At 38.0% G+C, this 23,369-nt stretch overlaps 1 protein-coding gene across 9 annotated transcripts in view; it reads left to right on the forward strand.

The window, feature by feature from the left end:
* The window catches only part of LOC130922838 (cilia- and flagella-associated protein 46), a 100,070-nt gene that overhangs the window by 64,885 nt on the left and 11,816 nt on the right, over positions 1–23,369 (forward strand). For 7 of the 9 annotated variants that reach the window (XM_057848001.1, XM_057848000.1, XM_057847997.1 and 4 more), the window contains 12 exons: positions 2,667–2,805; positions 3,670–3,864; positions 7,358–7,546; positions 8,983–9,105; positions 9,926–10,108; positions 10,231–10,404; positions 13,129–13,226; positions 18,219–18,289; positions 18,845–19,017; positions 19,158–19,264; positions 19,490–19,566; positions 19,813–19,986. In XM_057848001.1, coding sequence (XP_057703984.1) covers positions 2,667–2,805; positions 3,670–3,864; positions 7,358–7,546; positions 8,983–9,105; positions 9,926–10,108; positions 10,231–10,404; positions 13,129–13,226; positions 18,219–18,289; positions 18,845–19,017; positions 19,158–19,264; positions 19,490–19,566; positions 19,813–19,986 — 1,703 coding nt within the window. Of the gene's footprint in view, positions 1–2,666; positions 2,806–3,669; positions 3,865–7,357; positions 7,547–8,982; positions 9,106–9,925; positions 10,109–10,230; positions 10,405–13,128; positions 13,227–18,218; positions 18,290–18,844; positions 19,018–19,157; positions 19,265–19,489; positions 19,567–19,812; positions 19,987–23,369 lie in introns of those variants that run through there. The other 2 variants (XM_057848003.1, XR_009064584.1) reach the window with 2 other exon arrangements.

Below are 23,369 nucleotides of genomic sequence, written 5' to 3' on the forward strand. Positions count from 1 at the left end.
ATGTTAATGCAATCTTGTGGATTTGTTGTTATAATAAACAAATACAGTACTTATGTACAGTATGTTGAATATACAGTATATCCGTCTTCTTTGTGTCTTCTTTCCATTCCAACAATAATTTACAGAAAAATATGGCATATTTTATAGATGGTTTGAATTGGGATTAATTACGACTAATTAATTTTTAAGCTGTGATTAACTCGATTAAAAATTTTAATCGTTTGATAGCCCTAATTACGTAGGTATAATGTAAGCCGCTACACACTTTACATACACTGCTGGCCAAAAGTATTGGCACCCCTTCATATCTGTCAGATAATGCTCAATTTCTCACAGAAAATGATTGCAATTACAAATGTTTTGGTCGTAATATATTGATTTATTTTGCTTGCAATGAAAAAAAACTAAAGATAATGAAAAAAAAAATCATTATCATTTTTACACAAAACTCCAAAAATGGGCCGGACAAAAGTCTTGGCACCCTCAGCCTAATACTTGGTATATCAACCTTTAGACAAAATAACTGCGAACAACCACTTCCGGTATCCATCAATGAGTTTCTTACAATTCTCTGTTGGAATTTCAGACCATTCTTCTCAGGCCAACTGCTCCAGGTCTCTGAGATTTGAAAGGTGCGTTCTCCAAACTGCCATTTTAGATCTCTCCACAGGTGTTCCATGGGATTTAGGTCTGAACTCATTGCTGGCCTCTTTAGAAGTCTCCAGTGCTTTCTCTGAAACCATTTTCTAGTGCTTTTTGAAGTGTGTTTTGGGCCATTGTCCTGCTGGAAGACCCATGACCTCTGAGGGAGACCCAGCCTTCCCACACTGGGCCCTACATTATGCTGCAAAATTTGTTGGTAGACGGTCAAGCAGTCCAGTGCCAGAGGCAGCAAGGCAACCCCAAAACATCAGGGAACCTCCGCAATGTTTGACTGTGGGGAACGTGTTCTTTTGTTTGAAGGCCTCGTTTTTTTTATCCTGTAAACTCTATGTTGATGCCTTTTCCCAAAAAGCTATACTTTTGTCTCATCTGACCAGAGAACATTCTTCCAAAACATTTTTGGCTTTCTCAGGTAAGTTTTGGCAAACTCCAGCCTGGCTTTTTTATGTCTCTGAGTCAGAAGTGGAGTCTTCCTGGGAATCCTACCATGGAGTCCCTTGTCATTCAGACAGCGCCGCACCACGTTCCACACCCACCTCTGACTAGGTGGGACGTTAACCCGCGCGCCACGACACTTCCACTCGGCAGGTAGGGACGCTAACCACTGCGCCATAAAGCTCGAGCCAACGGCACAGCCGCCAGCGTCCCCACATGAAGGAATCGGCAGGGAGGTTTCCACGCTCTTCAACGGACCTGCGTGTACCCATTACACTCAACCCCCGAAACCTTCGCTGGTCACGGCACCATTGTAACCGGTGTGTCAGCACCGCCCCACGTTCTGCTCCCACCTCTGACTAGGCTGGGATGTGAACCCGTGCCACGACACTTCCATTTGGCAGGTAGCAACTGCGCCATAAAACAACAGACCTGCGTGTACCCTTTACACTAGGACAGCAAGACAGCTTGAACTTGTTTGGATGTTAGTCGAAGTTCTTTATCCGCCATCCGCACAATCTTTCATTGAAATCTCTTGTCAATTTTTCTTTTCCGTCCACATCTAGGGAGATTAGCCATGGGTTTTACACTTATTGATGACAGTTCGCACGGTAGACACAGGAACACTCAGGTCTTTGGAGATGGACTTGTAGCCTTGACATTGCCCGTGCTTCCTCACAATTTTGCTTCTCAAGTCCTCAGACAGTTCATTGGTCTTCTTTCTTTTCTCCATGCTCAATTTGGTACACACAAGGACACATGACAGAGGTTGAGTCAACTTTAATCCATTTTAACTGGCTGCAACTTTGATATAGTTATTGCCACCACATGTTATGTACCACAGGTAAGCAACAGATGCTGTTAATTACACAAATTAGAGAAGCATCACATGATTTTTTAAAAGGGTGCCAATACTTTTGTCCGGCTCAGATCAGAGTTTTTTTTTGTAAAATGATGATTTGGTTTTTTTTTTCCATTCTCTTTCGTGTTTTTTCATTGCAAGCAAAATCAATGAAGATACAGCATATATAGATAGAAAATATGAATAATTTTCTTATTTGTAAAACCGATTCTAAAACGGATGCTTTCAATATTGTTGATTTTAACGGAGGCGGCAACGTGCTACTTGAAGCTCTACTTAATGGTACAACTTTTATTCTCGTAGAATTTGACATTTATTCTTGTAGTAATAGTTTGACTTTTTTTTATCAGACTATTACTAAGGTAATAAAATTTGTATTATTAAGTAGGGTTAATGTAGCTGAATAAGAAAATGAGGTAAAATAAAAATCTGGAGATGTAAGTTGGCATAACTGCTGTTTTTAACGGTTATTTTGCAAATCATTGGAAAAAAGACAATTTTGACATACATACATATTACACTTTTTTTTTTTCTCCCCCCTGGCTTTGTGGCGACCTTTATGTCAGGGAGTTACAGCAAGAATTGTAGCCACTTTCACCCCTGGTGTTGACACTTAAACCTTGAAAAATGCGTAATAACCCACTCTTTTAAGATTTTATTGGTTTTGTGCTAGCATTTTGCAAACATCCCTCTAACACTTTAAAAGGTTTCTGGCCTACGCGGCTACAGACAAAAAGGAGAAGCAGCGATTTCTGCTAGATGCACTTTCCCATATGCAGTTATCAATCTCAGAGCAGGAACGTGTGGTTTTGAATGCTGAAAACCTGCTCCAACCTGAAGAGGCAGTAAGTAAACAGTAAACACTTCATCCAAAAGTATTGTACTTTAATCTTTTGAACCATTTGGACCTTTTATATTTGTATTATTACTTGCGAATATTGGTCACTGAATTTATTGAAACTATATTACTAGAGGAATTAGTTTCTGTTGAAATGAGATGGCAATGAAGAGGTAGTATTTAATAAACGAAGAAATCCCATTAAAAACACAATCTAACACTTCTTTTTCAAAGACCCAGATAATAAACTGCTGAATGAAGCACTGAGTCAAATAATGAGCTCCCTTGTATTTTTTATGAGAGAATTGAGAGAATATTTATATAAAGACTCGAATGTTTCCATCATACATCACAGCTTTTGCAATACTCTAAAATGTAGCGCTTTTATTACTGTGACTTCAATTACACAACCTACATAAGGGTGAGAGTTAAGAATAGCTCAGGTAGAACATTGGCTTTATTTTGGATTTATAGAAATGTTAATGGATTCAAAAACAAAAAAAAAAAGACAGAATGACCAACCCTAAAACTTGGTAAAAATCAAGTACAATAGGAATTTTTGATCATTTCTCATCTGTGTGTAAGCTGTTCAACAGGTTGAGGATGTTAACAGTATATGCTCAGCAGATGGTGCTGTTGCCCCAGTCAATCGTAGCATTCATCCTTTTCAGTACTGATTGAAGTCAATGCTGTATCAGACTTGTGTAATAAAACTATTTTTAGATGAGGCACATTTATTAACTTGATTATTTTTGTACAATACATGCCCACCACACACACACACTCATGTCACACACAAATACCTATGTCTGTCAAATCTATGATTTGATCACCTTGTATGAACTTGCTGGTGTTTTTCTGTTTTTGCTAGAGTTCTGGAGTGATATTGTCTCCCAAGTGGACATTATTACGCCTGCGCCTCTCCCTGGCAGATGTTTGCTTGGCAATACTGGAGGAGCACTGTGAAGAAATAGTCAACCGAGCCCTGACCAAGGACAAGACTATTGCTGAGATAGCAATTGAGGATTTCATGCGAAGCATACCTGAAACCAACTCAATTGAACAGGTAGCTTATGTATTAAATCTATAAGTTTGCTTAAAAAAACAAAAAAAAACACGATTCTGCCAAGGACCCTATGAACTTCAATGTAGGCAGCTCCTGTCAGGGCTCATGTGAAGGTGCCTGGCTACCAAAGAGTTGCGCGTAACCCGGTTTGGATTATAAGACGTATTTACCAACCACAGTTATCATGCAATTAGCGACCAAATTTTGCTCATAATCCTAGCATTACTTGAGGAGGTAGCAGTGATATATGCGTAATATCTGGCAAAGAGAAGTTGTTATGCCCAAGTACGAGGTCACGAAGCCCGACTGGCGTGTAGCTGGAAATGTGGCAGAGAGATGTTTCTTCTGCATGTGCCCTCACAAAGCCTCACATAATAAATGAATTGAGAAAACGCGCTAGACAAAGTAGCATCACTTTTCAAGGTTGTAAGTTGTAACCAGAGATGGGGAGAGGAGCCAAAAATTTTACTCAAGTAAGAGTAGCGTGACTTCAAAATAAAATTACTCAAGTAAAAGTAAAAGCAGTCGTCCAAAAAAGTAAGTCTAAGTAATCTGTAACATTGTGAGTAACTGCTTACATTTTTTTTTAAAACAATATTTTTTTTCTGAGCACAAAGTTATCTATATGAACTGTTGCGTTGATGATACTGTGCAATAACTCATTACATAACCACATTAAGCCAACTAAATTTACAACAACAACAAAATTGAATTCCGATGAGAAAAAAAAAAATTACATAAATGCAGCATTATTCATTCATAGAGCATGAGTGCCCTCTGGTGGAGAAGATAGTTTCTAGTTTGATAGTGAATAGTTTCTTCATAATTACTATAATGAAATTAAAAGGATCATATCGCCGGTTTTCCGTGGTCAATCGGTGCCAAATAAGAACTGGAAGACAGGTTAAAATTTGCGCTTTAGAGTCATGTTGAGGGTAGCACACTGTCAAATACTTCATTTTTAACAGTGCTTTAAAGACACCACATGATTGAACAGGCCGGTGTGAAGATAGAACGACAAGCCTGGGTCTGATTGGTATAATGAAGTCATGATTTTTGTTGTAACGTCTCATTGGTGAAACTGGTAAACCTACTCTTGGCATCGCTGGCAAAAAAACTAAATCTAACATGTAGAATAACGAGGAAAAATGTAACGACTCTTGTGTAGCCCAAAGTAGCTGAGTAAGAGTAACATTTTTTTCTTCACAAATTGACTCAAGTAAAAAGTATAGAAGAGTAAAACTACTCTTAGAAGTACAGTGTATCACAAAAGTGAGTACACCCCTCGCATTTCTACAGACATTTAAGTATTTTTATGGCACAACACTGACAAAATGACACTTTGACACAATGAAAAGCAGTCTGTGTGCAGCTTATATAATAGTTAATTTATTTTCCCTTCAAAATAACTCAAAAAATAGCCATTAAGATCTAAACCCCTGGTGACAAAAGTGAGTACACCCCTTAGAAACCACCTACATCCCTAAATGTCCAAATTGAGTACTGCTTGTCATTTTCCCTCCAAAATGTCATGTGACTCATTACAGGAGTGCTGTCAGCATTGCTGCAGAGATTGAAGAGGTGGGGGGGTCAGCCTGTTAGTGCTCAGACCATACGCCGCACTCTACATCAAATTAGTCTGCATGGCTGTCACCCCAGGAGGAAGCCTCTTCTGAAGACTGTACACAAGAAAGCCCGCCCGTCTCATCAGACCATAGGACATGGTTCCAGTAATCCATGTGCTTTTTTGATATATCTTCAGCAAACTGTTTGCAGGCTTTCTTGTGTACTGTCTTCAGAAGAGGCTTCCTTCTAGAACTTGAACAGGTGTTGTTTTGGGCACAGTCAGCAGAAACACCTACAGTATCTTAAATCTGATGCGACCGCCTTATTTTTATGAAGCCTTATTACTTATTTTATTGTATTCTTTTTTTATACTTAGTAAAGGCTTGTTAACGACTCTTTTCTGAAGCCCTATTACTTATTTTATCTTATTCTTTTTTTATACTTAGTAAAGGCTTGTTAACAACTCTTTTCTTTGTCCCAGTCATTTATTGTTGTCGACTTCCATTTCACGGGAGCTATAAAATTAGGCATCTAACAGGATATCCGGAATTTCCATCCAAATCAAATGCAAATAATTTCAGATAGATGAGTGACAGTATTGAAATTGGTTAAAGTAAGACTTGTTGTAAAAAAATCATTTTCTACAGTTTACATTTTGTGATGCGTTTCGAATATTTCTTTACAGCCTCTTTCAGTTAGTCTTTTGTTTTGGGGTGTTATGCCCTCCAGTCTCTTCCTTGGCAGATGAAATGCATGTTATACGGCTGAATTCTGGAGATTGACTTGGCCAGTCTAAAGCCTTCCACTTCTTGCCCCAATGAACTTCTTTGTTATTTTGGCAGTGTGTGTTTTGGGTCATTATCTTGACGAATGATGAAGGATCTCCCAATCAGTTTTGTGAAATTGGCAGCCAAAATGTTTCTGTAAAGTCTTGAGTTCATTTTGGAGCTGCCTTTATGTGTTCACAACAATAAAGATTAATGAGCCTGTCCCGGAAGAAGCCATCCAAACCCAAACCGTGTCATTACCTCGACTATTTTTCAGATAAGCTCTTATTGTAGGCATTATGACCAGATCCTTTAGCCTTTCCATAGTGATGCGACTTTCAAAAGGCAATTTAATAGGGAAAATTAATCTGCAAATTTACTGTACATTTGATGCTGAGCGACTGACATTTGCAGTTCCTTCCACTCAATTTTTAACAAACCAGGCTTACTTGACCCTTTATAGGGCACTCATTGAACTCATTGGCTGCCATGGACGGTGCTAGGCGTCCAATCCATTTGGACTGAGAAGGGCGAATGAACGGAAGGATGAACATTCATGGCCATTCTGGACGGCAGATCTTAATGAGGCTAAAAATTTTAAATGAACAAAAACGGCCACTTGCCCTGTTATATGTGCTAGGAATGGTCAATGATGACGCGTTTAATGAAAAACTTTTCAAATCACAATGGCTTGGCTACTGGCATAAATAATGCATTCTCAAAAGCAATATTAACAGTCAGCGCATTTAAATGGTAAGTTGCTCATTCGGTATTAATGGCTTCAAGATAGAGAAGATGAAGCTTTAGAGAGGCATTTAAGGATGTGAGTGAAAACAAGTGTAGACTTTAAGCAGTACCCCAATCAACTTAATGAATAGTATAATTGCAGAGGGGTGATGTAGTTTAGTTTTGTCCAAGCACATTACAGTCTAAGTATGGCAATCATTCTCACTAATTAAGGTTTTGCTACCTCCCCCTCCAACTGTCTGGCCTTCTATCTTCATAGTGGTTAATAGGAGCTGCATTAATGGTTGGGAGGAAGCGTATAGCAGGTCAAACACTTTTTTCCCCCATTTTATCTGACTGCCATTCAATAGTTTACTTTAAAACAAGTCCTATGAACAAGTACATCCAACTTAATATTCTTCTGTCTTGAACAGGAGTGGATGAATGTCGGCAGCACGTTGGGCCAGATGGCGTTGGGCCAGCTAGCTGCAGTGAACACTTGTTCTCTGGATGACTTGGAGATGAGAGCACATTGCCTATGTTTGATGGGAAAGACCCTAAGACTGCTGGCTGTGCAGGAGGATCCTGTTTATATGTCTTCTCTCTGGAAAAATGATCTAAAGGTACAAAACACTTAATTGAAATTTAACTTTGGAAAAAAAAATAAAGCAATTGCTTTACTGTATATTAAGGGTGTAACGGTACGTGTATTTATATTGAACCGTTTCGGTACGTGGTGCTCTGTTCGAAACGAAGGCGTACCGAAACTTACTTTTGGAGGCTGTGAGTCGATCGGGTTACAGTTTCTTTGTGTAGATTATATTTACTCCGTCTTCGCTACTATAATGAGGACCAACACGGTAGGACAGTATAACCCAAAAACGTCAACAGCGTGACAACGTGGCCGCCGCGAGAACGCAGTGAAACCCGGCCGTTAAAGTCAATCGGCCAATGCACACCAATCGCAGTGCGGCTGCGTGTAAGACACGTCCCAGAAGCGGCTCAACACAACGCACGCGAAAAGAACGGCAGAGTTTATTATTTGACGCGAGAAGCGACCCTCCTGCGTCAATACTACTACCGATAGCTAGGATCGGGCAGACCGGGAGTCACTCGTGTAAACACACGGTGGATCTGGTCGATTTTCAAACTAATATGCAATCATAACCCACTTTTTGAGTCCATCAGATCTCTTGAGTGGTAGATCGGGGCACAGTTGACCTGTCTTTGTTGATTTACTGCTGTCTTCTCTACTATGATAATAATCAACAAGGCCCTGTGTTCAATACAAAACCCTCCTACCACAACAAAACAAGTAGGAACTAATATTCACATAGGAACTAAAGTTAAACAACATAAAATATACAATATAAATGAATACTACATCACATTTGTAAAAAAAAAAAAAACACATAATAAAATAAATAATAGCCCATTTAAATAAAATACATTGAAATGAGCTAAAACATCTGCAATTAAATAATAAGAATAATACACAGATCCAGCTTACACAATTAAATTTATTGATTTCTGTGTGGCGCTTTAACTTGAGAAAATCCACCAATAAAGCTTTTGAAAACCGTTCATAAGAAAAAAAAAAGATTCATTGAGGCATTTCATTTGTAAAATACATCTTAAAATCTTTGTCATTGGGATTGCTTTTCTCTTTAGCACAGGACTTCTTTTTTCTTCTTTCTTTTAGAAAGAAGGCTGACCAATACGTGGGGTCTGAAAGGCAAATTGTTGTTGGATTATCTTTAAATACCCGCTACTTTTTGAGCAGAATTCTAGCTTTGTATAGGTTAATGTTCCTATTGTTGAAAGCACAAAGGTGTGTAATTAACAATTAGCACATTTGTATTTTGCATTTTGGTTTTCTTACTGTACCGAAAATGAACCGAACCGAGACCTCAAAACCAAGGTACGTACCGAACCGAGATTTTTGTGTACCGTTACACCCCTACTGTATATTGTTTAAATTTCCCGCATAAAAACATAACTGAAAGTAAAGCAAGTGATAAACACAATGCTTCTGTGATCTTGCAATTATTCTCCACAGCTGCAAGGTACATCTGATCCCACTGCCAAAATTACCGAAGAGGAGAATTCTGTGAAAGAGAGGGAAAGTGTTTTAAGCAGTAAAGAGTCCAGGATGACTTCTGCGAAAAGCACTGAGCCGCAGGTACACACATCCTGATATGTAACCTTACTCTCCTGATTCCTCTAATTTAAAATCTCAACTCATAAGCCAAATGTTTTTACGTCAATAATGTGGAAGACCATCCCCCATAGTTTTCATTATAAAAATGAGAGCTAAGGCAACTGCTTCATGTTTGGGGAAAAATTGGCTATTTCATATGTAGGCTACTGATCTTAACTTTTACCTGTGAATACAGTTATGTATCAAGGCCATTTAATTCTCAGGAAATTGAATCGATTGCAACTTGACTGTTCTGGATGTGTTAGAAGGAGTTTCCTCCCCCATCTGTGCAGGGTTCATCAGTTCATGATGCACGTAGGCTTGATAGGACAGTTCTAGCCTGAGGCTACTGTTTCGATCGATTCAATGCCATGGGAATATTATAAAATTCAGTATAAGCCCTCTTTCCTTCCGGTTCGCTCCTTTAGGGTTACCATAGTATGTAATTCTTTTCCATCTACGAATACCTTGTGATTCCTCCTGTTGAACATCAACTTCTCTTTCTTCACTAAATCTGTCAAGTCAAACATATTTTGGGAGGGTTTAGATCACGGAATTTTGAATATCTAAATGTCGATAATTTTTTTAATTGTAATTTTTGCTGTTATTTTGATTTATATCTGCTGTAATAAAATGAATCTGTAATGCTAAATTTGTATTTATTTTTAAACAACACATTATAGTGATTTATGATTTTTTTTTACTCGCATTATTATTGCAAGATTATTTCATGCACATATTTGTATTGATTGCAGCAATAACATGTTGCAAAGTGTAACCATTTTATCTCTTTGCCACGCAGCAAAAAAAGCGCAAGGTTGAGCTGCTTTTGGCCCAAGCCAGCAATGTGCTGTCTGAAACTGTTAGCTTGTGTCTTCAGCACAATTTGTCAGCCTCCATCCTGAGTGATGCCTCTCTCAATATGCTGGAGTGTCTTGGCAATTCACACCATGAATTGGCATGTCAGTATCTCGCCTTGTTTCAGGTAAGATTCTGTGTCTCAAATCATGTACTGATACAATAGACTCTGTAAAATTCATTGTTTGTTTATAGTTTATATCATTTGCAAATTTACCAGCAATCCATTCATCTTGATTTTCTCCATAGAGTGCTTGCATTGTTGATGTCATGGCTGATGTTTTAAGTCTGGCCTGTGACGACACCAGTGTGTCTCAACTCTCAGCTCTTCTCAGCCTATACAGGAAACTCCTTGTATCTCAAGAGGGTAGGCCCACTAAAATGTTGGAAGGAGTAAGACACTCCCTGAACAACATTTCCAAGGTACCAGGTCACCAACTCCCCATCCCCGCAACTCATGATTAATGGATTCTGTCATACAAAGTTGCTAAGTTCCCTTGAGGTTGGACTTGATATTAAGAACGTTATGCCCTCTACTCCAAACGGTTCCCAAAATTGCTTAGGGAGGCAGAGCTACACATATATATTACCTCAAATATTTTTAGCATAGAATCATACACAGTCCACACATAGAACTTGTGCTGAATGGGACTCAGTGCACACCTGCTGCCATTTCAAGTACCTCTGATGAACCCAAATATAATTCACATATCCTTGAAGGATTTTCATGACTTTTTATTCTTGTTTGATAGCATACGCTGAGAATCTTTGGGGTTAATCAGAGGCATTTAGGCAGTTGTGTGCTGACTTCATTTAACATTAGAGGGGATGTTTCTAGTTAATTCTGAACATTCACATCACCAGATATCAGAGGGTGTTCTCACCCGTACACAGTGTTGGAAAAGTTCATTTTATACATGAACTACTTCAAATTGCAGTTCGCAAATTTTAAAATGAACTGTTCAGTTCGTAGTTGATCATTCAAAATTTTGAACTAAAATTCATGGTTCAAAAAAATGAACTTTTGTAGTTCTGTCTTCTCCCCACAAATTGCTGCAAACTGTTATTGACAGATATTAGGTTACAGACAGCAATTATTTTATCCACTTCTTCAGATTTAATATCAAATCTGCGTCGGTACTGATCTGTTTGTAAAACTCACTTAAATGTTCGTACTGTGTCACAGTTCATCAGATTTTGTACCCCATCAGAAATTGCAACTTTGCGGTTCTGCAGATGCAAGTAACATTACAACGGCCGCGAATGCAGCGATTTCAAAGTAAAGACCAAAGACTTTATATTAGGGCTGTCAAAATTATCGCGTTAACGGGCGGTAATTAATTTTTTAAATTAATCACGTTAAAATATTTGACGCAATTAACGCACATGCCCCGCTTAGACAGATTTGAATGACAGTACAGTGAAATCCCCACTTGTTAATTGTGTTTTGTGGAGTTTTGCTGCCCTCTGCTGGCGCTCGGGTGTGACTGATTTATAGGCTTCAGCACCCATGAGCATTGTGTAAGTAATTATTGACATCAACAATGGTTTATTAATATTTAGTTTATTTTTTGATTGAAAATTTTACAAATTTTATTAAAACGAAAACATTAAGAGGGGTTTTAATATAAAATTTCTATTACTTGTACAAACATTTCTCTTTTAAGAACTACAAGTCTTTCTATCCATGGATCGCTTTAACAGAATGTTAATAATGTTAATGCCATCTTGTTGATTTATTGTTATAATAAACAAATACAGTCCTTATGTACCACATGTTGAATATATATATCCATCTTGTGTCTTATCCTTCCATTCCAACAATAATGTACAGAAAAATATGGCATATTTTATAGATGGTTTGAATTGCGATTAATTGCGATTAATTAATTTTTAAGCTGTAATTAACTCGATTAAAAATTTTAATCGTTTGACAGCCCTACTTTATATAAATAAAGGAATTATGTACTTATGTTTGGTCATGGACGCACACGAAGGAAAGTTCTCTCTCACTGCATCGTCCCCGTGCCTTTAAGCATTTATATATGCTGTATTCATTTTGCAGAAGTATGTTGCAACTTGTTTAAATATTATCCAAAGATGCTGTCATAATTAACGAGGTATGTTGAATGATCACAATGGGAGTATGTCATACTCTCAATGTGAAACATTAAAACTGTTTAGACCGGGCACTTAGACTTCTATTCTCCGTGTCAAACAGCTGAACAGGACAGGTTTTAAAAAAGAAAATTAAAAAAAAGGAAAAAAGCATTTATTTACGCTGTATTCATGTTGCAGAAGTATGTTGCAACTTGTTTAAATATTATCCAAAGATGCTAAATGAAGTCCAACTGAATGTAAAAGACTGGCTATTCGCTGCCATAAAAGCATCGGGAGCAAAACCTGCCATATTTGCTAAACAACATAGCCGTGACAGCCTCAGGCAGCTTGAGTTGCCAGGTTGGATGGTTGTCCTCTATTAAGTTTAGATTTTTTTCATTATGTTTTTAGCTTATGGCTTTATCTGCAGTTTTGTCGGAAAGGCTGTAATTCTGAACTTATGAATGTGGTATATGGACTACATGTCCCATGATGACCCTGGGTTCACACAGCCAACAGGATGAGAATTTGGGAATGGGGGGAAATCCCTGCTCTTTTATATGATATCTAGTAAGATTTGCACAAGTTACAGTGCACATTCACAGTAACGTTCATGAGACAAAAATGCGATGCGTTCAGTTCACGTTCGCCCAAAATATGAACGTGTTCATGAATGATCGTTCATGCACGACACTGCCCGTACATGTAGATGTTCGTAGTTGATTATTTTTACTTTCTCTCAAAAAGATTTCCTTATTTTTTTGTTGTACAAGTTAAGGTTGTAATTAAGTGAAAAATAATCAATTCTTTTTTTTTTTTTATCTTGGTCTCATTTTTTTTTGTTCCAAAAATAAAATGGCATTTGAACAGGGGTGTAAAGAATTTTTTTATCCACTACATATTGAAGTTTGTGTTTTTCAGGGGTCATCAGTACAAGTAATATGAAAGTTATTTTCCTGCTACAAGATTATTAGAGACAAATTGAAATAATTTATAAATTCGATGTTGCGTATCATACCACTTTTACGACGATATAAATTTTTGCAGGCCTTTTCCCAACTGACCATCAACCCCAACCACCTAAATCTTCTTGCTGAACTTTCATCTGACCTGAAGATTATTTTACTCCAGCACTCTAAGGATGGGTAATATCTACAACTGTAAATTACTAATGCTTAACGAACCCCACGCTCTGCAGGTGTGCTAGTGTTGAAAGCCTTTAAATTTGCGTTAATGATATTACATTAGAGAATAGACCTTGACAGCCTACATTCTATACTTGCAGAAATGAGTCTCAGGTGTAAAATTTGTGGGTTGGTCATATTTCAACGAGGGTTTAGCACTTCAGGTAGCACTGATGTTTTTCATCATGAAAAATGTGAGCGAGCACTGCGAGTGCAAATTAAACTTGAAAATGGTGCAATTGAAAGTGTTTGTAGAAGACAAACAGTAACAGGTCTTGCCAGGTGAGTGTAAATTGCTTGACCTTTTTCAGCTTCTTCATTGTCTTTTACAACTTGCCTTCTAGATTGCTTTCATACTTCCATGACTTTCGTTTTCAGTTGGCTAATTCCGAGGTGCATTTTGGCTATTGTTGTCATCACTTGTAAGCAGTGTTGTCACAGATTACATGAAAAAGTAATTTAATTACTGATTACGCTTCCAAAAAGTAATATAATTACTTTACTGATTACTTTATTATCAAAGTAACTAAGTTAATTTAAAAATAATATATCAGTTACGTTTTACCAATTTTTCTCCCATTGTGCTGCTTGACTATAACAATGACAACAGAAAAATGTCATTGCATGTAAATGACTTTTCAATAATTGAATTTAAATGGGAAGATCAGAATTTTTCACATGAGGTTTAATCTTCAAGTTAGCGGGGGTTTAATTAGTCAATGGAGTTGATTTCAACTACCATTGACTCGCTAGGGCAGGGGTGTCCAAACTTTTTGCAAAGGGGGCCAGATTTGGCGTGGTAAAAATGTGGGGGGCCGACCTTGGCTGACGTCCTTTATGTAGAACAATATATTTAAGCAAAATTTAGCAAGCCATTCAGTGTGCCACATTTGCTTTATTATTTTTTTCAATGAATAATTTCAACAATCTAGCCTTTGCGGCGTTCTCTTTCGACTCTCGGGCTCTTGCGAAATACTACTGCTGTGAAATTAAACTAGCTTCAAGTTGCTTCAATTTCTGGCTGCGTATCTTCCCTGTAATCTTGTCGTACATGGCAGCGTGTCTTGTTTGGTAATATCGCCTCACATTGAAATCTTTAAAAACAGCGACTGTCTCTTTGCAAATGAGGCAAGACACAGTTGTTGCGTATTTTAGTGAAGAAATAGTCCAATTTCCACCTATCCTTGAAGCGTCAGCCATCACAGTCAACTTTTTTTTGTTGATTGTCACCATTTTAGAAAATTGGAAACAGCGGGTCACACGGAGTAATGTTGCTTAGCCCTTAAATACCTGCAACATGAAGCAGTTATCAGAGAATCCCAAAATTTGAAAAATAAGGTCCTAATGAAACCTTTTTTTGTGAAAAGAAAAGTCAAAATGAATATGTGTAATAAGCGCTCTAAAATCTACGTATAACCCATGCTAAATCATGTTTTTTTCTTATGGAACCTGCAGATGCATGTGTTGACTTTCATCCATCATTTTTTTTTTCCCAAAAAGAAATGTCAAAATTCTAAATTAGTCTGAAAATCGTGAAATTTTAGGTGTATCAAATGTGATACATTTGGCAATAAAGGGTTAAAGCGCTGCTGCCTTTTAGTGGGTAAATGAGGAGCAGCATTTCGTCTGTAAGCTACTTCATATGCTGGTTGCAGTACTGCTGACCAATTTATTAAGTCTGTGTGCGGGCCAGATGTTATTGATTTTATGACAGAGGCTGGGGGCCGGATGAAATTTGACCATGGGCCGCATTTGGCCCCCGGGCCGAACTTTGGACATGCCTGCGCTAAGGTTTAGGGGTTAGGGTTAACAGCATATCAGTGCCAATGTAAAACAATGCAATTTGACTGCACAATGATCAACAACACACAAATCAATTGCAAAGTGCAATAAAAACAAAGGTGGGGGCAGGCGCGAATGCATGCGCACAACCAGGAAGTATGCCGTACACACCCACTGTCAATATGGCCTCAAAATGTGGCGGCAATTAAGCACTTTACACTCAATCGGACTTACAACACATCCCAAAGATGCTAAACGGACACATCACCGTGCAACCCGAATATGATGTAAACAATGCTTGCCGACTACCCCCTGTTGTAACGGCAAAGCTACGAAACATCCGCGAATGAAGCGGCTCCAACCTATCACTGGAACCCTCCAGAGTTAAGGAAAAATACTGAAGTTCATTCATGGATGCACAGAGATCAACATTCCCTCGCACATCTCAGATGGTGGCTGCATTCCGCTCGAATGTGCACCCTCGCTCCACACGCCTTTCTCAGTCCCAAAACACTTAGCACATGGGACACGAGACCAAACAGGACGTATGAGTGGTTACCATGGAAACGAACGCGTAGTGGGAACCTTTCTGACAGTTTCTCTTCAAAATGCTCATCATACATCACTACAATATTCTTCATTCTACATACATTATGAGGCAATAACAAAATATTCTCCTTAGTGTATGTGCATTACGAAGTTTAATCAGATTGCTTTTTGGAAAAATGAACGCGTTAGATTGCTCTTTATTGAAAGAAAGTAATCAGATTACAATGAAGCGTGACTTAGTAACGCGTTAGTAACAACACTGCTTGTAATTGTGCCTGCCAATCAGTGCAAGTTCTTCATCACAAAGTCAACTGCAAGGGGGAACAGCAAATGCATTAAACCATTAAGAAATTCTAACGTTTTATATGTGCATAATGTTTTTATTTTTAATTATTTAGATGGCTATTTCTTAATGTCTATATTTGACTGCCTTCTTATATATGACAGAAAACACCAGGTGACTTGAAGTTCCGCTCTGAGACCCCCAATTTGGCCAAATTTCAAAATTATCGTAAATGCATGTGTGATACATCATTGGAAATCTTAAAATCTCAATTTTCTGGGGGAAGAAAAATTTTGAACAGGACGGCATTTAAAAAAAATTTTTTTTTTTTTTTTTTAAACAGCAAAACACTAACTGGAGGGGAGAGCACGCGAGGGCATGATTAAAGACGCCATGATTTTAATGAGATATTATCGCTTTTCTCGATCAAAAAAACAAAAAAAAAAGCATGTATCACCGAGTGTCAAGACACGACTGTGAATGGCCACAGCCGGATTTTGGGGGGATTTTATGGATGAAACACGGTAATATAACAAGGGTCGCGATGCAGAAATCGCAGACATCAAGGAGTGGTAGAGATTTTTATTTTCATATATTTACACTTTTAAACGTTTTTTTTTCCTCAAATTTTTTTGTTTGGATCGATTATTTATCATCTAAAATATTGGGGAAAATGCGACAGTAACGAAAAAATACAATTAATCAATATTTATTAGTTAGATATCCATGACTTATTTACAGGCGCCAATTTTTTCATTGTGACGTAATTTGATTAAAATTTTAAAATATACGAGTCAATAATTTTTTAAAGTCGTTTATTTTCTTAAACTAAATATTAGACATCAGTTTATGATTCTGAGCTAAAAACTAGATATTTCAAATAATAAATACGATTTCTTACCTTCTTTCTATAGCTAGGTTGAAACAAAAGCGGTTGCGCGACGTCTGTAAACGGGGGTTTCCAGGTTAAACTGACAAATTAAAAATAGTTCGGGGGCTTAATGCGCCATGAATCTGCTATGGCAGCATAAAGACATTCATTCATTCATTTTCCATGCCGCTTTTTCCTCACGAGGGTCGCGGAGGTGCTGGAGCCTATCACAGCTAACTATGGGCAGTAGGCAGGGGACGCCCTGAACTGGTTAAAGACATATTGTTCTATCAAACACAACAGTTCTTTTGGCTTAAAATACAGCAGTTTATTTTAAAGAAGGGTGCAAAAGCAGAAACTGCTTTTTCAGCCTTGTCTGTTATCCGCCATCAGTGTTGTTAATCTTACTTTAACTAAGTAATTAATTACAGTTAAAAATTACTTCTCCCAAAAAGTAATTGCGTCAGTAACTCAGTTACCTGAATGTAAGAGTAATTAGTTACTTGGCAAAGTAACTAGTGATCATTTTCTTTTTTTTTTTTCCCTCAAAAAAAACAAAAACAAAAAAACAGGTCACACAATGTGAAGTTTAGAGGGTTTTTGGGACAATTGGGCCTAGCCCAATTCTTTACCCTCCAGACACAGGGGTATTGCGATTACTAGATAGTAACCTTTGCTATGTGTGGAAGTCATTTAATGTTGTTAATCAACCGTTAAAGTTGTTCAAATTGCTCCCGTTATTGCATTAGTTCCCTTCTGTCTACTTTCAACATGTGTAAATTTTAAAACTGTTTCATCATTTAAAGATAGATTTAAGTCAAGATTTTGCCGATTTAGGAACATTTTAGATAAAAAAGTTACTTAGGTTCGCTAGGAAGGTTGTCTACAACAGAGCCTTCCTGAGAGGTCTACTGCTTTAAGATGGTGGCTGTTTACTAACGCATGTAGTCCTTAAAACATGTTGCCAATGCAGCAGTGTCTGTCATTCGCATCTAGTTCTATAATATGTGATATCTACCGTATCGTGTGGGCGTAGTTTGTAGGCTATCGGTTACAGTCAGGTATAATTGGAGCCACCTAGCATCGCTTTTGCAACGGCGTCATACCCACTCCTGCTCTGCTCTCTCGTCTCCGTGAGTCCGTCTCCCTCAGACTATTTTTTTATTCAACCAACTTAGTAACGCATAGTAACGCACACCTTTCCCGCCTCAGTAACGGTAACGGCGTTGCCAAGATGAGAAAAGTAATCAATTACATTACTCACTACTGAAAAAAATAACGCCGTTAGTAACACCGTTATATTCTAACGCCGTTATTAACAACACCGTCCGCCATATATATACTGTATATATATATATAATTTTTTTTTTTATGATGAATTGTGGTGGAATTTCAAATTTGAAACAACTCTTTGAAATTTCCAATGCTTAAATGTGTACATTTCATCACTTTTTTCATTGTGTTTTAGATCTGAACTTTACGGAGCGCTCTACAAAGTGACTGAATCTCAAGAAAATCAAAAAGGAAAGACACCACAAGGTTAATATTGTTGATGTGAAGAAAAGTCAGTGGCCATGTCGAAGTGTTAGTTAAATGTTAAAATATGTTGTATTACAGTAAATACTCTTATAACATTCATACACAGCTACTGTAAGTGGAACAACATTTGCATTTAAAATAAACGTGTTTTTGGATGGACAGATATTTGCATTTGAAAGATACATTGACGTTTTTGTTAAAGAACAAGTGCAGAAAAAAGTCCCCTGTTACCGTTTATCCACCATTGCTTCAAGCCTTGGATAATAGGTTGTTTTACCTCTTTACTAGCTTTTATGACATAGGTGTGAAAACGGCAGCCATGAAAAAGAAAAAGACATGTCTCCTCTGTTGTATAATTTGTTGAGGGAGACATAGTTCATGAAACGGAGAAGAATGTGGAATAAACAATGAGACAGATAAAATAAAAAAATCGGGGACTAGGAAAAAACATTGGCAAGCGGCTGTGAACGTGCTCACAGGGACCAATTACAAGTCCTGTACTGCATGCGTCTAGAAGCATGCAATTCTGACTTAGTGCAAATTTATTTGTGGTAGGTTCACCATCATGCTCGAAAGTGGCTAAGGCTTCTGTCTGCCCGAGGGCTCTGCTGGCTCTACGCGAGCAGACACGGGCCTTTGACCAAAAGATGAGACATGCACTCCTGAAGGAGACCTGTTTGCATGATGGAAGAGTGAAAACCCCTGAAGAGGATCAGATTTCTCATCCTGTATGCCTTTTAAGTTTTTTTTTTTTTTTTTTTTTTTTTTAATTTTATTTTATTTTTTATTGCTTATCAATATTTTACTGCCGTTTGGTCTGCAGGTATAAAAACAATCACACAACATGTTCTTTTTATTTTCTGAACAGAGGTCTGATGAGGAAAATGCTTTAACGCTTCACTTTAGAGATATTGTTCACCAAATGGAAGAATACCTGAATCCACTCATTTCTCAGTTTGACTTCAGTTTCTTGAGGTATGGTACTAGCTATCAGCAGATTATTGAGCATATCAGATTTAAGGGAGAGATCTGTATTGGGTGTACAATATAAAAATAGTAATTAGTAATGAAATAATAACATACTGTAATCATAAATATGTGGACATCGCTTGTATACCAAATGTTCAAATTGAGATAATGATGAGTAATTTTATGGTTTGTATCGCTATGCTGATCCATATTTTTTTTAATTTCTCACAGTTCCCCTGTCTCATCTAATCCAGTTTCTGAGGAGCGCCACACCAAGTGTGAAGATAAGAAAGGAACCACTGGTGACGGTACAGTGTGTGTTTTAATCTGACATTGCTGTTAAACTAATGTCAATCTTGGGTCCACCTCATTTTACCTCCTTCAAACCAGTTCCTCTTTTGATTGTGTTTTCACACGCTACAAGCACAGTCACAAAATAATTATAAGTGATAAGTGATATAAGTGATTAACCAAACCAAATAAAATGGCAATTTGTAAAATTTAAAATAAATAGATAAATAGTCTGTGTAATTTTGTGTGTCTGTAAACCTTAGAGGCCCCACCACGACAACCAGGTGAATTTGTAGTGTTGCTGGCAGACTGGAAGTTGATGGAGTTGCCATTGGAGGCATTGTCAATCCTTCAAGGAGACCTACTAAAATCTGTATCTCGAGATTTCTCCCTCCAGCTTCTCTGCAGTCGTATACCGAAAGAAGAGCCAGTGAAAGGTATTAAACACCCAAATTTGCACCAATTCAAACAGACCTGAAAGAGTGTCAAGTAAATGAGTTCTTTAATTAGATAAAGATAGTCCCCGGGTTACGACGTACTCGACTTGCTCGATTTCGACTTTACGACGCCAGAGTCTCGTCCACAATTTTTCCTCCAGTCCTTTTTTTTTTTTTTTTTTTTTAGTCGCATAAACAGTACCTTATTGTTCCTCACAGTATCTTATTTTTTACTTTATTATTATAACGTGGTCTGTCCTCAATAAACGTGAAGGTGTTCAGCTTTACAGACTGCACACAAGGCAATTGTGCTTTTTGAAGCTTTTTACGTCCTTCCCTTTTGACAATTTGTACAGCTGTAACACACATATGTACACTTATGTTCAAAACAACACACATTTTAACAATAAAACACTTCACAAAAAACAATTGATGTAGAAATGTCCATCTAGTCTGATCAATGTGTAAATTTAGTAGATTAAATTATCCTAATATGCCTAACAAAAGTTCACTATCTCAAATGCTTAAATGCTATGAATGCTGACGTATTTACAATTCTCATAGCAAATCGCTCACCCGTAATTCCACAAACCGTTGTTGTAAACTTAATTACGAATGCATACACAAACATAAAAGAGCTGAAACAACTTACAGCCTTATGTCGGCCAAACCAGAGCGCAGCTATCTATTGTCCATGTCAGACGTCTGACATACGTAGTGTATCACAAAAGTGAGCATACCCCCCCACGTTTCTGGAGATATCTAAGTATATATTTTCATGGGACAACACTGACAAAATGACACTTTGACATAATGAAAAGTAGCCTGTGTGCAGCTTATACATATAATAGAGTTAATTTATTTTCCCCTCAAAATAACTCAAAATATAGACCCCACTCACCAACGTCACACAATGACATGTTGCTGTATTGTGCCGCCATATTGTCCGTCATTGTGTGTCCGTATTCTCAATGGTCTCAATTTATCGTACAATTTATAGTGCAATTCATGGAAGCCCCGGTGCTTTCAGCCGCTGTAAACTCATTGGATGTGTTGCATAAAAGGCGTTATGTGGAAAAGCTTCGGTCGATCCATTCGCCAGATCCATATTTGATGCCTAAGTCGATATTTTTCGACCCACTGTCTTCGCCGTCTCTGCCTGACATCTGCTACCCTGATATCTACAACTATCTTGTCCACAGAAACTCAGCCTATTCTCACGAAATGTTGGAAAACTTTAAGAGCAGCACTCTAAGCAACATTACCCCGTGTGACCCTTTACTTCCAATTTTCTAAAATGGCGACAATCAATAAAAAAAAAAAAAGTTGACTGCGTTGGCTGACGCATCATGGATAGGTGGATATTGGACTATTTCTTCAATAAAATACACAACAACTGTGTCTGCCTCATTTGCAAAGAGACAGTCGCTGTTTTCAAAGAGTTCGATGTGACGCGATATTACCAAACAAGACACGCTGACATGTACGACAACATTACAGGAAAGATACGCAGCGAGAAATGAAAGCAACTTGAAGCTAGTTTAATTTCACAGCAGCAGTATTTCGCAAGAGCCCGAGTGTCGAAAGAGAACGCCACAAAGGCGAGATTGTTGAAATTATGAATTTTAAAAAAATAATAATAAAGCAAATGTGACACACAGAAGGGCTTGCTAAACTTTGTTTAAATATATTGTTCTACGTAAATCAGCCAAGGTAGCCCCCCACATTTTTACCACACCAAATCTGGCCTCCCTTTGCAAAAAGTTTGGACACCCCTGTTTAACTGATGATACGTAGACGAGGCCAGCTTCTTTCACCTGTTACCAGCTAAATATTATTCAAAAAATAATGGTGGTGGAAGAAATAAGCATCTTGAATTTGAAACTGTATGTTGTCGGCGATTAGCCTCGCAATGATCTTAATTGTGGTTGTCAGCCCAAAACCCTCTAAATATATATTAAATGCATTTTACCAGATATAAAATGACTACTACATAATCTGTGGTGATCGTTTGGTGCCCAGTTTTCTCGTTGAATCACAGCAGTCCATCTCGCTCTCCTCTCCGGGTCTCTCGGAATACGGTAGAACTTCAAGTCTTTCCGTCTGTCTTCTCTGTTACTGCAACCAACTGCCACACACGCCTTCACCATTTTGATTATTAATGTTAACGAGCAGAAAAACACGCCATAATAGGAGGAATTTACGAAGCGGTAATGCGTAAACGCGACGAGCTGACGGACAATATGGCGTGGTTGTGACACCATGTGAGTGGGGTCTATAGCCATTAATATCTAAACCCCTGGCAACAGAAGTGAGTACACCCCTTAAAAACTGCGTACATCCCTAAATGTCCAAATTGAGTACTTCTTGTCATTTTCCTCCAAAACGTCATGTGACTCGTTACAGGAGTGCTGTCAGCATTGATGCAGAGATTGAAGAGGTTGGGGGGGGGGGGGGGGGGGGGTCAGCCTGTTAGTGTTCAGACCATACGCCACAGTCTACACCAAATTGGTGTGCATGGCTGTCACCCCAGGAGGAAGCCTCTTCTGAAGACGGTACACAAGAAGCCTGCAAAAAGTTTGCCGAAAACATGTCTACAAAGCACATGGATTACTGGAACCATGTCCTATGGTCTGAGGAGACGGGCGGGCTTTATTTCACTAACAGGCTGACCCCCCCACCTCTTCAGTCTCTGCAGCAATACTGACAGCACTCCTGTAACGAGCCGCACGACGTTTTGGAGGGAAAATGACAAGTAGTACTCAATTTGGACATTTAGGGATGTACGCAATTTCAAAGGGGTGTACTCAATTCTGTTGCCAGGGGTTTAGATATTAATGGCTATATTTTGAGTTATTTTGAGGGGAAAATAAATGAACTCTATTACTGTATATAAGCTGCACACAGACTACGTTGTGTCGAAGTGTCATTTTGTCAGTGTTATCCCATGAAAAGATATACTTAAATATCTGCAGAAATGCGAGGGGTGTACTCTTTGGATAGTTATTTTGGGATACTTAAAGGGTTAATTCCTTACTTAATTAATTACCTTACTTAGTTAATTACTTACGTGGAGATTCGAGTTACGTTGCCACCTTAGGAACGGAATTCGTTCGTAACGTGGGGACTACCTGTACATGAAAAAGGGGTTGTCTTTCCCTCAAAATGAATTTCTTACACCTATGAAAGCACCTTTAACATAAACAGTGGATATATTCAATTTTGTTAAAAGATTTTTTGATATAAGAGTTGACGCCGATATAAATATTTGATCAGACTTTATACTTCATTAATGTGGAAATATTTTTTTGCCTGCGATTGGGAAAAGGATAAAAATTAAAATTTGCCCGGAGCCAAACTTTGATGAAAACGCCTACTTGAGT

Source organism: Corythoichthys intestinalis, chromosome 10 (assembly GCF_030265065.1).
Source record: "Corythoichthys intestinalis isolate RoL2023-P3 chromosome 10, ASM3026506v1, whole genome shotgun sequence".
NCBI classification, from domain to species: domain Eukaryota; kingdom Metazoa; phylum Chordata; class Actinopteri; order Syngnathiformes; family Syngnathidae; genus Corythoichthys; species Corythoichthys intestinalis.